The following is a 16,128-nucleotide window of genomic DNA, read 5'->3' as shown; positions in this document are numbered from 1 at the left end:
AAATTACGATCTGCCAACTGCAAAAGGTCACCCTGCTGGGATCTGCGTGCATCATCCGAAAATATATCACACAGTCCCAGACACTTGGGAAGAGTTCGACTTGTGATTTTGTGATATGAAATCCAGCATATCTATCTTGTTTGCTGTGTCATAATAAAATAATAATTTATTTATATTCCATGCAATTCCATCCAATTTATATGCAGCTATACCAAGGGAAGATTTAATCTAAACACTTTTTCAGAAACTGGTTTGACTTGCTTCCGTTAGTACTTTTGAGTTGTTCTTTAAAAGGTAGTTTTTGTAAAAATAGTCATCATATTTAGCCCCCTTCTACACTGCCATATAAAATCCAGATTATCTGCTTTGACTTGGATTATTTGGCAGTGTAGACTCATATAATACAGTTCAAAGCAGATAATGTGGACTATCTGCTTTGATAATCTGGGTTGTATGGCAGTGTAGAGGATTTCTGTTACAGTTGGAGTTTATTATAGGGTTAGATTGTAAATCTATGAGAGAATTAGAAGTTTAATACTCCTTGCTCAAGCACAACCTGATCCTGGACATGTTTTCTTGTGAGTACAAGAACCACACAGCATTCAGCAATATTTAAATTCAAATGTGTATATATATATCGAGTTGAAGTCTGTGGGACTGAAAGCAGCCTAACTGTGTTCAGGATTGTAACTTTAGTCTTTTAGTTTTTCCCTGTTTGTGTGTCCATAGAGTGCTGTTCTTAAGTACTATAATTACTGTGCTGTTCTCTATTATAGCTGCATGCATTTTGAAATATTTCCGTGATTGAATACTTAATGATGGTCTGTATGCCTGAGTAATTTTGGAAAATACTATAATAAAATTACATTATTGGCTATCTAAATAAAAACATTCAGTTACCTCTAGCGTGTTGCTGATTGATATTTATACTTGGGAGCTGTTAAAATATAACACAGCAGCAGTGACGGCAGCAAATTATTTAATTTCCAAATTATTCATAGGAACTTGTTCGCGAGGTGTAAATATTCCTAGTTTTTGTGTTCAAAATATTACAGAATTGTCTCGCCTGTTTCAGTAGAATCGTCTTCTAAAGTTGTAATCCTAAGCATGCTTATTCAGGACTAAGGGTGCATCTACACTGCCATATAATGCAGTTTCTGAATCCAGATTATCTGCTTTGAACTGGATTATATGACTACACTGCCATATAATCCATCTTAATGCAGTTAATTGACATTCTGAATTTGCATTATATGGCAGTGTAGTTCCAGCCTTACTTGTTTGTGTGTTTTCTGTTGGAAAAGCACCACTTATTTCAAGGAAACCACAGAGAAGCCATTGAAATCCACAAGCATGTGGACAATTTCAACAGAAAGGAGGAAAACATGAAAATGAACAAAATCTTGCTACTCTGGAATCAGGACTAAATAAAGAGCAACACTAAAAAAATGGGAATTTCAGACAGGAAACAATCAGGGCCAGCTAACACCTCCCAACAAAGGATTCCCCCAGGTAGAAAGCAGCCAAACTTTGAAGCTGCAAGGCTATTCAATGCTAATCAAGGTGGCCAATTGCAACATTCACACTTGCCTCAATCAGACAGTAGTTCTTCCTCTCACCCTGGACTTTCCACTTATCTAGTTTGCAACAGACTTCACAACCTCTGAGGATGCCTGCTATACATGTAGGGGAAATGTCAGGAGAGAATGCTTCTGGAACATGGCTATACAGCCTGGAAAACTCACAGCAACCCATAGCTTTTATTGTTGAAGTACAGTAGAGTCTCACTTATCCAACACTCGCTTATCCAACGTTCTGGATTATCCAACACATTTTTGTAGTCAATGTTTTCAATATATCGTGATATTTTGGTGCTAAATTTGTAAATACAGTAATTACTATATAGTATTACCGCGTATTGAACTACTTTTTCTGTCAAATTTGTTGTATAACATGATGTTTTGGTGCTTAATTTTTAAAATCATAACCTAATTTGATGTTTAATAGGCTTTTCCTTAATCTCTCCTTATTATCCAACATATTCGCTTATCCAACGTTCCGCCGGCCCGTTTACGTTGGATAAGTGAGACTCTACTGTATATGAGTCCTGGCCTTCCATGCTAAATGTTTAAAGAGTTTTTGCCAATCTATAAATAAAATCAAGGATTTAGAGGTTAGTTGAATGATGTCATAAACAATGTCACTGCAATGCTTATGACATGTATGAAATAGATTATTTAAGTTCTGACTGCTTGGAGAGGCATTGTAGAAAGGGTTTATTGATTTCTAGTTTCAAGTACTGTAGATTAACATTCACTCTCAGTGTCTTCTATCCATTCCCAAACACTGTTAATGGAGTTTTGCAACTTAAGTTGTGCATTTGATCCGTGGATACATTTGATTTCCTTTTGTAACATCCTGTGTATATTATGACTTTCGTAACAAATTGCGCAAGCGTGTTGTTAGATCTTGTTAGTGTTTCTTAGCTTTGTTGATTGTTAGGCCCGAAATAGTCAGACTTTCACTCTCTGAAAAGCAGATTTGCACATGGGAAACTGTGGCTTGCCTCTTTGAAGTTCAAATGCCAGAATAACACAGTGGCCTGAAATGGGATTACTCAGCCATAACAAAGGGGATGTTTACTTAGGACAATGCTGTTGGGTTTGGAGACCGCAAATATTGTCATGAATATGAATTGAACCTTGCTCTTTCTGCTGCCGTGCCAGATCAGTGCCTCTTTTGTGTATGTGCTCATTGTCGATTTGGGGAGAAACAAGAATTCCCACTTAGTTTGCCAGCTCAGCCGCTGCTATCCTCATAGTGACAAAATCAGGACTTTCAGTTGCTTTTGTATCATTGGCTCCATTTATATTGATACTGTGAAACCTGTTTTCATACATCTAGGTCAGAGCTTTCCAAACTGTATGTCGTGACACATTGGTGTGTTGGCTGCAGTGTGTAGGTGTGCCGTGCGAACATAATGAGAAACCTCCGAGTCTATGTGAAATAAGCAATAAATCATATTTGTAATATAGAAAAGAACTAGCTGTGCCCGGCCACGCGTTGCTGTGGTGAAGTATGGTGGTATGGGAAATAAAGTATTGAGGAATTGGTGGTAGTTAAGGTAAAGGGTAAAGGTTTTCCCCTGACGTTAAGTCCAACTGCACACTGAAGTGGATTATATGGCAGTGTGGAGTCAACATAATCCAGTTCAAAGCAGATAATATAAGATTATAAATGAATTATATAGCTGTGTGGAAGGGCCTTGAGTCTACACTGCCATATAATCCAGTTCAAATCAGATAATCTGTATTTTATAGGCAGTGGGAAAGAGGCCTAAGTGAGGCCTAACTCTGCCTGTCCCCTGGGTTGCGTGGATTGCTAGGAGACCAAGTGGGCGGAGCTTAGCCTTTTAACTGGCAGCAATTGGATAAAAACAATTATTCCTCTCCCTCTAATTAGGACTTTATTTTTCTTTTCTTTTTGTTGTATGAACGTAGAGGCATGGATGAGGGGTTGTGCTGCCAAGTTTAGTGTTTCTGGGATGTGTAGTTTTGTTGTTTTGTCCTAGGCCGAAATTTCATTACCCTTTTATATATATAGAGAGAGAGAGGGTTTTCATGTGACATATTGTATCCTCATACATTTTGTTATTACAATTTATGTATTTGTCCGTATCTCTTATAAAGAGTTGGTTTAACGCAGTGGTTCCCAACCTGTGGTCTGTGGATCACCAGTGGTCCCCAAGAACTAAAATATGGTCCACGGCCTCAACATTATGGCACCATTGCAAAGAAAGTGACTGGTCTCACGAAACCCTCTTATACTACCCACGAAAGGCATGACAACAAGCCTCCTGAGTGGAGTTGTTCCATGTGGCGCCTGGAAGCAGGGGTACCTTGGTATCTTCATTTTTAGGCTTGTTGTATGTCTTTCGGGCTGTGTGGCCATGTTCCAGAAGTATTCTCTCCTGACGTTTTGCCCACATCTATGGCAGGCATCCTCAGAGGCTGTGAGGCATGGAGATACTAGGCAAGGAAGGTAAATATATATCTGTGGAGAGTCCAGGGTGTGACAAGAGTCGTTTGTCTGGGTTTTTTGGGAGTTGTAGGCCAAAACAACTGAGGACCAACAGGTTGAGAAACACTCCTTTTGATGGTGACTGGCTCAAGGTCAGCTACTCTTGATGGCTAAGTAAAAATTAAAATCTGGATTTTTTTCCCACAGTGCTTAGCAATTGCCTCTCTTGCAAACTGTCACTTTCACCAAACCAGAACTGTAAACCAACCACTCCCTACAATACCCTCAGTAATTTTCCAAGAATGAATTCCTGCACAAATGAAAGTCGGAACATACAGGTTGAGCATTTTCTTATCTGGAATTGCCAACAGCTGAAACACTAACACCATTGCTTTCTGATGGTTCAGTGTCCACAAACTTTGTTTCATTTGCAAAATTCTCAAAAATATTGTATGAAATTGTACTTCCAGAATATGGGTATAAGGTGTACATGGACCATAAATGCATTTTATGTTTAGACTCAGGATACAAAAAAAATGTTTTTGTTTGGGCTGTGCTATTATCTGTAGTAGTAACAGTAAGGCCGTGGACCATATTTTAGTTCTTGCGGACCACTGGTGGTCCATGGACCACAGGTTGGGAACCACTGCTATAGAGGAACACACATTTTAATCTGTTCTAACTTTAAGTTCCCATTATTGTGTGTTTTTACTTTGATTAAAAAACTATATCAATTTGCTATTGAATTGCATTGTCCTATTTACTCTTCTACATACTATCCTATAAACACTGTTAATAACACTATGTTGCAAAATTTGATTTTTTTTTCTGTTCCTGGTTTGAAAGTGTTATTTCCTGTTTGATTGTGTGGTACCAATTTTAAAATTAGTTGTTCCACTCCAGAAACTTTGTTTTTGTGGCTGCCACAAACTATGTTGAATTGGTTGAGATTCTACGAGATCTTCATTGAAAAACTATAACAAAATGTACTGTAGGAATGTCCCAACAAAACAAAGTTTTTGCAGTTTAATAAGTTTTTTCCATGTTTTCATGATAGACTAATTAGGAAATGACATTTATAGGCCAGGAACAAAAATCATGTTATATAGGGTAATCTATTTGTTTGGATTCCTTTTTAAAAAAAATTCCTTTCTCAGGATACAATGTTGGATATTTGCGTGTGAGTGCATTCTTGGATGGCAGAGTGGTTATGATAATGAGTTCTTACTGAAATATGTGATAATTAAAATAGCTACTTAAATAATTACCTTTCCTTATTTATCAGGTTTTTCCAGTTTTTAATTAATGCGTTGTACCTTTTGGAGGGAAAAAAGATCCTATATTCTTGTTTGTAAAGTTTGGCTGTTTGTAGCCTGGGAGAAAAGACAGAAGAAGGCATGTGTACAATGCAATTTGAGTGAGTCTGCTCATTAAATGAAAACCAATATTTGCAGAATTAAATTGAGAGGTTATGCCTCCTTTTTATATAAATTATGCTCATAGGTGAATAACTAGACTTCAAACAGGTGATTGGGTTGCGGTGAGTTTTCCAGGCTGTCTGGCCATGTTCCAGAAGCATTCTCTCCTGACATTTCACCCACATCTGTGGCAGGCATCCTCAGAGGTTGTGAGCTCTGTTGGAAACTGGGACAAGTGGGGTTTATATATGTGTGGAATAATGTCTCTATAATGTGGCTAATCTCCTTTAGTTGAAGTTTGTCATTACACAGATTCCATAAACTGTTTTGTGACCTTTAGGTTCCTCTCATCTGCTTTCTCTTACATATTTTTAAAATATATTCTGAACAATCAAATTATATGTGGGTGCATTCCTAATTTATTAGGGAACATTAGGTAAAGGTAAAGGTTTTCCCCTGACATTAAATTTAGTTGAGTCTGACTCTGAAGTGTAGTGATCATCTACATTTCTAAGCCAAAGAGCTGGTATTGTCCATAGACACCTCCAAGGTCATGTAGCCGGCATGACTGCATGGAGCATTGTTACCTTCCCGCCAGAGCAGTACCTATTGATCTACTCACATTTGCATGTTTTCGAACTGCTAGGTTGGCAGAAACTGGGATTAACTGCGGGAGCTCACCCCACTCCCCGGATTTGAACCACCGACTATTAGGTCCATGACCCAGGACTCTTTATGGACAATGGCTATGTATTTGTGTGATATATGATGTTATTTTATGTGATGTGTTTAATAATGTTTAATTTTTTTATTAGGGGAGGGTCTTCTTTGATATTTTATGCTGTTTTTTTATCGAGGGCATTGAATTGTTGCCAACACTGTGAACTGCCCTGAGTCCCCTTCGGGGTTGAGAAGTGTGGCATAAAAATACCGCAAATAAATATATAATCAATAAGTTCAGCAGCTCAGCAGTATAACCTGCCGCGCCACTGGGAACATTAGATTACCAATAATTATGCATTTGAAAGAATATTGTGATTATTTGTGTTTCTGTTTTACTTCATCGCCATTTGTTTGTTTGTTTTTTTGCAGCTAAATGGCATTAAAATGGTAGATGAACCGATGGAAGAGGGAGAACCATATTCCTATAACGTAAGTACAGGTGCAAATAACACCAAATAGTTCATAACAATTGCCGTTTGAAATAGTTTGAAATAGCTTGATATAATTTTCCTTTGTGAAACGTATGTACTGTGACAGCAACCAAACTTACAGAAATCTTGGAGGACCAAATATTTGGAATGGTAGATATCCACAAAGGTGTTATATAAGGCTGCTTAAAAATAGTGGTTTTGTTTGTTGTCAAAAGCTTTCGTGGCCAAAATCACTGGGTTGCTGTGAGTTTCCCAGGGTGTATGGGAATGTTCCAGAAGCATCCTCTCCTGACGTTTCACCCACATCTATGGCAGGCATCTTCAGAGGTTGTGAGGTCCATTGGAAACTGGGACAAGTAGGGTTTATATATATGTGGAATGATGTCCAGGGTGTATGTCTCTATAATGTGGCTAATCTCTGTTGGAAACTAGGCAAGAAAACAGCCAGACTTTGAAGCTGCAAGGCCATTCAATGCTAATCAAGGTGGCCAATTGCAACATTCACACTTACCTCTGACAGACAAGAGTTCTTTCTCCCACCCTGGACTTTCCACAGATTTATAAACCTCACTTGCCTAGTTACCAACAGACCTCACAACCTCTGAGGATGTCTGCCATAGATGTGGGCGAAACATCAGGAGAAAATGCTTCTGAAAGATGGCCATACAGCCTGGAAAACTCACAGCAACATAGTGGTTTTGTTTTCAAAACTTGCAATGCGAGTACATATAAATCTGATAGTATTTTTATGAATTTCCATCTTGTGTGTTTTGCAATTAGAGCTGGCACTTGGCATGCCATTTTCTCGGTTGCCAGTTTCCAGAAATTTGGCCAAGGAAATTGATCAAAAGTCAGATGACAAACTGGTGTAATTGATTTCTTTCTTTTTTTTGAGATGCGATTGCAAAAGGACAATTTGAAGTTTTGCCAGTTTGGAGAAGCGAAACAGCAACTTATGAATGTAAAAGAGGCATGCATATCCCATAATATGATTATATGAATTGGAAACATTTACTTGAAAAACTCTATAATCTTATTATCACTGTTAATAATAAAACAGGATAAAACAATTCTGAAAGAGATAGCATTATTTTACCATGCAAAAGCCTTTTCAATGTCTGGTTGGATGAGTATTCTTTGCCTAAGAAATTCTTGTAATATCCATGTAGTCTCCAGAAGTTGACAGCCACATGTTTTCATACATACATACAGAGTTTTAAGTTCTTTAATAAAACCTTTATGTTATTCAATGCAACTTAGTACATTTAAAATATTTGTTATTTCTTTTCTTTTTTTTCTTTTTTTTGGAAAGGCAGGACCTTTGAGAGACCATAACCTTTTGGAAAACCAGAAATCTCCATAGCCTTTTGGAAGCGTGACCCTTTTGGAGATTGATTGACATTCACACTATTTGGAGCAATCATAACCCTTTAGTAAAGTATGATCTTCCTGAGAAGAGTTAAATACTCATTTGAGTGAATCTTCTCCTTAGTTAGTGGTAAATATCCACTAGCATTCATGCAAGGCAAATTAGGTTTCTCAGTTGTTATCACTCTGAACTGTTAGGAACAAAGATATGCCAATGCACAAAATATATAGCAGATCTTCAGAAAGTTATTATTTCAGTTGCCCCAAAAACATCTAATCTAAATATAAAATATATTGGTTTTTAAATCATGTTCTCAAGAGACAAAAAATAAGATAGTCTTTGTTAATAGTAACATAGTTGATTTACTTACAAACTTCATGGGGCCATCTTGACTGGCTTGTGCCAGAGTCTTTGCAGGTCGATCTTTAAATCCTCATATTGTGTCCGCTTTTTCAGTTGTTTTTCTTCAATCCTGCTGTCACCTGCGATTGCAACATTTACAATCCATATTTTGTTTTTTAACACAATTGTGAGGTCAGGAGTCTTGTGCTCCAAAACCCTGTCTATCTGAATTTGGAAGTCACAGAGTAGCTTGACATGTTCATTCTCTGTAACTTTTTCCGGCTTGTGGTCTCACCAGTTCTTTGTCACAGGCAGATGGTATTTGTGGCACAAGTTCCAATGAATCATCTGAGCAACGGTGTTATGCCTCTGCTTGTAGTCTGTCTGTGCGATCTCTTGCAGTAGCTGAGGATTATTATTATTATTTTATTATGACACAGCAAACAAGATAGATATGCTGGATTTCATATCACAAAATCACAAGTCGAACACTTCCCAAGTGTCTAGGACTGTGTGATGTATTTTTGGATGATGGGCGCAGATCCCAGCAGGGTGGCAGTTGGCAGATCGTAATTTTGTCAATGTCTATTGTTTCCAAATGCCGGCTGAGATCTTTTGGCACGGCATCCAGTGTGCCCATCACCACCGGGACCACCTGTACTGGTTTCTGCTAGAGCCTTTGAAGTTCAATCTTGAGGTCCTGATAGCGGCTGAGTTTTTCCTGTTGTTTTTCATCAATGAGACTGCCACCTGGGATGGCGACATCAATGATCCAAACCTTGTTCTTTTCCACAACTGTGATGTCTGGTGTGTTGTGTTCCAGAACTTTGTCAGTCTGGATTCGGAAGTCCCACAGTATCTTTGTGTGCTCATTTTCCAATACTTTTGCAGGTTTGTGATCCCACCAGTTCTTCGCTGCTGGGAGGTGGTACTTGAGGCATAAGTTCCAATGAATCATTTGGGCCATGTAGTTGTGCCTCTGTTTGTAGTCTGTCTGTGCAATTTTCTTACAGCAGCTGAGGATATGATCAATGGTTTTGTCGGTTTCCTTGCACAGTCTGCATTTTGGGTCATCAGCTGATTTTTCGATCTTGGCCTGAATTACCTTTGTTCTGATGGCTTGCTCCTGGGCTGCAAGGATCAGGCCTTCTCTCTCCTTCTTCAGGGTCCCATTCATGAGCCAGAACCAGGTCTTCTCCTTATCAACTTTTCCTTCAATTATTTTTTATTATTATTATTATTATTATTATTATTATTATTATTATTATTATTTGCATTTGGAAACTGGATTATATGGCAGTATAGATAGGGCCCGAACTGCATTGAACTGGGTTATATGACTCTACTTTGCAGTATCGATGCAGCCTATGTTATCCAGGTTTCTGACAAAAGATTTTGGCTTGCAAGCTTATTTTGGCCTGCTGTGGAGATTGTGTCACCATGTTTGGGGACTTTTAGGTCAGGGAAGATGAAGGAGAGTAAAGTCATAATATTTTGTGATCTCCATGAAGCTAAATTGCTACTGTATTCTGCACGACGCCTGTCTGGTCTCCATTTATGTTGCAAACATTTCCAGTTGCGAAATCCTGAACAGGTTGCTGGAAGTGAGAAGTTGAAGGAAGGTGATGAAATGTTTTAACAGGTGAAGGTAGAACTAGGAAATGGAAAGTCCAGGGGTCAGAAAACGATGGGTAAGGAGTACCAAGCCTGATGCGACTATTGACTAAGAGCCTTGTGTAGTTTCCTTTCCAGCACCTGTTTCCTCCTCTTCTGGCCGTTCTGCTTGTGTCACTCTTACCCACACTCAACAGCTGTTGAGCTTCCAAGTTGTTCTGTTATGTGCCTCCGATTCAGTATTTAGGATTCACTGGGCGTCGCTTTCCAAATTGGCGACTATACACAGGGCTATAATTGAGTTCCATGTGGGGTCTAGAGTGACTCAGCCGGCAACAGTGTTCAGATTTGTATTATAAGGCAGAGATTATATCATTTTCCCCGACAGTTGCATTAAAACGGTGTTTGTCAAGCTCCTTTTCAATTACGGTGGTGTCAGTTTCCACAGAAACCAGTTGTGATGTCACAGAATAGTGAATTAAGATGCATGTTGAACAGAGACGGTCTGGTAGAGTCTACTTTCTGCAAATGTTCAAATGTATTAAAATTGAAAAATAGTGTCATCGAGTGTCTTTTGTGTGGCATCAGCGCTACTGAAGACTTCCTTAGTGCTGATTGATATGGTTTCTGGTTTTATTTTTTCTGTCCCCAGGCATCTTGAAATATACAGTAGAGTCTCGCTTATCCAATATAAACGGGCCGTCAGAATGTTGGATAAGCAAATATGTTGGATTTTTTTTTTTCCGTGTCAGGAGCAACCGGAGTTGCTTCTGGAGTGAGAGAATTGGCCGTCTGCAAGGACATTGCCCAGGGGACGCCCGATGTTATGATGTTTTTACCATCCTTGTGGGAGGCTTCTCTCATGTCCCCGCATGGAGCTGGAGCTGATAGAGGGAGCTCATCCACACTCTCCCCAGGTGGGATTCGAACCTGGAAGCTTTCAGGTCAGCAACCCAACCTTCAAGTCACTTAGTCCACTACACCATCTGGGGGCTCCTTATTATGTTGGATAATAAGGAGAGATTAAGGAAAAACCTATTAAACATCAAATTAGGTTATGATTTTACAAATTAAGTACCAAAACATCATGTTATACAACAAATTTGACAGAAAAAGTAGTTCAATACACAGTAATGCTATGTAGTAATTACTGTATTTAATAATAATAATAATAATAATAATAATAATAATAATAATAATAATAATAATTTTATTTATATCCCGCCTCCATCTTCCCCGAAGGGAACTCGGGGCGGCTTACAGCAAAATCAAAATACAAGCAATGATAAAATATGAAACATCAAAGGACAACAACAGAAACCAATAATAAAATATACACAATAGGCGAAAAAACACAACACAGAACTAAAACATCAAATTAAAAACAATGAGGTTGCAATAGTGGATTATGAATTTAGCACCAAAATATCATGATATATTGAAAACATTGACTACAAAAATGCATTGGATAATCCAGAACGTTGGATAAGTGAGTGTTGGATAAGTGAAACTCTACTGTAGTATTTTCACTGTTTTGTTCTTTCTGAAAGGAAGGATCCATTTATAATATTCAGATGCCTTCTAATCTTATGTGAGAGGCTCTGACGTAAAGTGTTTTTGTACACTGGGGAGTTTGAGCTGGGGGTGTTTATATCTTCAGTGTATAGTTGAAGGAGGCGAGTACTTTAAAAAGAAAAAAGGCTTGACATTGCATGACTTCAGTGCATCGCCATTATTGCACATATAGTTTTTGTAGCTTCTGCTTCTCAATATCATGAGGAACAGCAGAAAAGTTAGAACTTAGTGTATATTATCTGGAGTGTTTCATTAATAATATAATAATAATAATTTTATTTTTGTACCCCGCCCCATCTCCCCGAAGGGACTCGGGGCAGCTTACATGGGGCCAAGCCCAGTCAACAACAATGAATGTTTGATTCAATGAGTGTTTCATTCACTCCTTTGCAGATTGTATTTTTTTTTGTGTCAGGAGCGACTTGAGAAACTGCATATCACTTCTGGTGTGAGAGAATTGGCCGTCTGCAAGGACGTTGCTCAGGGGACATTGCCCAGATGTTTTGATGTTTTTACCATTGTGGGAGGCTTCTCTCATGCCCCTGCTTGGAGCTGGAGCTGATAGAGGGAGCTCATCCGCACTCTCCCCGGGGTTGGATTCGAATCGGCAACCTTCAAGTCAGCAGTCCTGCCAACACAAGGGTTTAACCCATTACACCATTGGGGCTCCTATTGTTGAAAGCAAGCAGTGCAAGCAAGTGGAATTCATAACTTTTCTTATTATGAAAGCGCCAGGCATATTGAATCCTTCTAGGTTTGGAATAGATTCATATACAGTAGAGTCTCACTTATCCAACATAAACGGGCTGGCAAAACGTTGGATAATGAAAATGTTGGATAATAAGGAGGGATTAAGGAAAAGCCTATTAAACGTCAAATTGTGTTATGATTTTACAATTTAAGCACCAAAACATCATGTTGTACAACAAGACTGCCACTTGTTTGGGAGTGTGACTGCACTTGTGTTGTTGTTGTGTGTGTTGGCCCGCTGTGCATTGCTGCCTAGAGAAGCAGCTGTGGATCCAGGCGGGAGGCAGACTCCATTGAATAATGCAGAACGTTGGATAAGCAAAGGTTGGATAAGCGAGACTCTACTGTAGTTGCATAGTTATTAGGCTTGTGCATAGATTCGGTTTGGTCGGTTTCCTTCAGCCAATCCAGCTTGTTCAATTTGTTCAGATGGCCATAATGGTAAGAGATCAGCAGTCATGTTTTTTCGTCCATAACGGCGCCACGTGTCAGCCAATCAGGGCTCCTTTTCCCCTATTCGGCATCACGGAGAAGCAGCCGCATGCTGCTTGCATGGTGTTTCTCTATGAGCCCTGCCTGTTGGGCCAGTCAGAATATAAGAACGCCATAACGTGTCTTACACATGGCTTCCTTAACCCCGTTGCTCAAACCCAGACTTCCTTGAAAGGAAGATAGAAATGGTTCTCAGGAGGAGTGTTCTTCAAACCCCATTCAAAGGGGAGCTTCAAATTCTCAGTTCCCGTCAATGTGCCGGATCTTTCGGCTGCCTAGCTGAAAACAGATTTTTCCATTAGCCGGTTTTCCGGAGGATCCTGAACATGGATCTGGGTACCCATTGAAATTTGGATAGCAAAAACAAATCATCCATCCAAATTGCACAAGCCTAATAGTTAGACAGGACCCCAGTCTACCCCTTTGTCACAATCCTTTAATACAGGGGTCCCCAAACTAAGGCCCGGGGGCCGGATGCGGCCCATCGAAGCCATTTATCCAGCCCCCACAGCACAAGGGCAGAAGGGGGTTGGGCTAAATGACCCAAGGGGTCTCTTATTCTCTTACAACCCATTATTATTATTATTATTATTATTATTATTATTATTATTATTATTATTATTATTATTAGAAACACAACAAGATGAGTCCACAGCAGACACTCTGCTGGCTGTTGAATTGGATCCCACGTCGGACACTTTCCAAGTGTCTAGGACTGTGTGATGTATCGGCGAATAATGTGTGCAGATCCCAGTAAGGTGGCCTTCTGCAGCTGGCAGATGGTAATTTTGTCAGCACTGATTGTGTTTAAGTGCAGGCCAAGGCCTTTAGGCACTGCACCCAGTGTGCCGATCACCACTGGGACCACCTTGACTGGCTTGTGCCAGAGTCTTTGTAATTCGATTTTTAAATCCTCATATTGTGTCAGCTTTTCCAGTTGTTTCTCCTCAATCTTGCTGTCACCTGGGATTGCAACATCGACAATCTATACTTTGTTTTTTAACACGATTGTGAGGTCAGGAGTATTGTGTTCCAAAACCCTGTATTATTATTATTATTATTATTATTATTATTATTATTATTATTATTATTATTATTATTATTAACATTGAGGCTGGGTGGCCATCTGTCAGGGATGCTTTGCTTGTGCTTTTGGTGCACAGAGGCAGAAGGGGGTTGGACTAAATGGCCCAAGGGGTCTCTTCCAACACTCTTTATTGTTATTATTAACATTGAAGCTGGGTGGCCATCTGTCAGGGGTGCTTTGCTTATGCTTTTGGTCCACAAAGGCAGAAGGAGATTGGACTCAATGGCCCAAAGGGTCTCTGCCAACCCTCTTTTTATTGTTGTTGTTGTTGTTGTTGTTATTTATTACTTATTATTATTATTATTATTGCTTGGTGGCCAACCATAGTCCGGCCCTCCAACGGTCCGAAGGATTGTGAACTGCCCCCCTGTTTAAAAAGTTTGGGGACCCCTGCTTTAATATGTAGCCCTTTTTGTCTCTCCAGACATTTGAATGATCACTGTTGGATACATAAGGTCTTTTAATCTAGGCAGCATTAGAGTTGCATTCATGCTTTTATCACTATTTTTATATTTAAACTTCATATCTTAATGTGTTTTTAATTTTTATGCCTGTCGTTGTTTTGAATGGGTATAAATAAAGATTACTTACTACATTTTTTGCTTGAATAGGTTGATGAAGGAAATGTAGAAGAGATACCCATTACCCACCATGTGAAAGAAGGATGTGAAAAAGCCGATCCTGCACAGTTTGAATTACTTAAAGTTCTTGGTCAGGGATCATTTGGAAAGGTAAGACAGAAGGAGCCGCCCTTGACTCTGAATGCAGTTGTCTTCCAAGTATACATGCAGTTAGTCAGCATTCTGAAACTGCATTATATGGCAGTGTAGATGGGGCTTTCCAAGACTCCTTTTTAAAAAGGTGTTGCAACTATTTTCTTGAAAATTCAGACTGTTTTGCTTTGGATGCAAGGTAGAAGATGAAGACACCATCCTTGATTTGTTGGGAGTAAATGATTAGCCAACATCATTTAGAAATGATGAAAGTGTCCTTTCAGCATATGGGTGTTCATCTGTTTCTCCATTACCGAAACATTAAAATGTGTGAGCGTTTTTGGATCAGTTGCTGGTTTCTCCAGAACACGACAGAGAAGATTGCCATTGCGTTTTTCTTTTGCATTTTCATGTCTCATAATATTTACAGATTTTGCTCATACCCTGATTTGCACTTTGAGTAGAAATGTAAATGGCACAGAAATTAATTCTTATAAAATAAGCATTTTTATACTTGAGTTGATGGTCACAAAACTGGGATATTGATTGTAACATGGTTCTGGTATTGCTATGCTTGGTGACGGAACAATAATTAGAAGGCAAGAATTATCCATGCCTCTTTGTGTTCACTAGTATTTTCTTACTATCTGTGTTTTCACTGTTAACCATACCACAGCATTATTTCCTCATTTGAACCTCTGTTAACTACTGTTTAATTCTGATTGGCAGTTTGCAATATAATTAGGAGTTGGTTTGCAAACTAGTGCATATTTAAATATGTGTATAGTCTTAATGCTACACCATGGCAACCTCAAAAACTAAAAGAGCTGATCAAGAAGGATCTGAATCTAAAATGTGCCCTTATTTCCTAAGCATTACTAACTTGAGTAGTGTTAATATTTAAATTGGAATTGAATAGAACACCGATTCTTAACCTTGTAGTGCTTTTATACTTCTAATCTTCGTAAATCCAAGAATAAATGGACTGACCTTTTTGTTTATTTCTTCATTGGTTCCCTTTTGTCTTCTGTCCTCCTTCATACCACCCTGGAAACTCATTCAGCCTTTATGTTTTCAAGTTGGTAGCCATGAAGGAGCAGATACAAACCTGATTTTTTTGGCCTTTTTGTTGATTTACTACATAGCCTATCAGTTTTGGGTTACAATTATTTTTATAAAATTCAGTTTGGGAAATTAGGACTACAGAGATATCTCAATTTCAAAAGTTTCTGATTTTTACAATGGCTGGATATTAGGCTTGTGCATTTCAGCCAAATCTTTATCAGTTTCTGCTGGGCAAATTCCGAGAAACCCGCAGACCCATTTTTGTGCACCTCCCAAAAACAGGTGGGTTGCTGAATAGCCATTTCTGGTCTGCAGCCAAAGGATCCTGGAAGATTTGTCCCGTTGGCAGGAATGGGGAACTTGAGAGGCTCCCCTTTCCGTTCCTGGGAACCTTTCTTTTCTTCCTTTCAAGGGAGCCTGGATTTGAGCAACGGGGTTAAGTTAGCATCCTTCCTCAGACCCTTTCCTTTCTTCCTTTCAAGAGAGTGTGGATTTGAAGAATGCCGTGTGGTGTTGAAGAGGGGAGGAG

The 16,128-nt window shown here is 39.0% G+C and overlaps 1 protein-coding gene across 1 annotated transcript in view; it reads left to right on the top strand.

Moving 5' to 3' along the window:
- The window catches only part of rps6ka6 (ribosomal protein S6 kinase A6), a 61,133-nt gene that overhangs the window by 8,832 nt on the left and 36,173 nt on the right, over window positions 1-16,128 (top strand). Inside the window, exons 2-3 of the mRNA XM_062963673.1 lie at window positions 6,531-6,590; window positions 14,433-14,552. Coding sequence (XP_062819743.1) covers window positions 6,531-6,590; window positions 14,433-14,552 — 180 coding nt within the window. The remainder of the gene's footprint in view (window positions 1-6,530; window positions 6,591-14,432; window positions 14,553-16,128) is intronic.

Source organism: Anolis carolinensis, unplaced genomic scaffold (assembly GCF_035594765.1).
Source record: "Anolis carolinensis isolate JA03-04 unplaced genomic scaffold, rAnoCar3.1.pri scaffold_12, whole genome shotgun sequence".
NCBI classification, from domain to species: Eukaryota; Metazoa; Chordata; class Lepidosauria; order Squamata; family Dactyloidae; genus Anolis; species Anolis carolinensis.
Note: the sequence above shows the minus strand (reverse complement) of the source record. Positions and strands in the feature narration are given on the sequence as shown.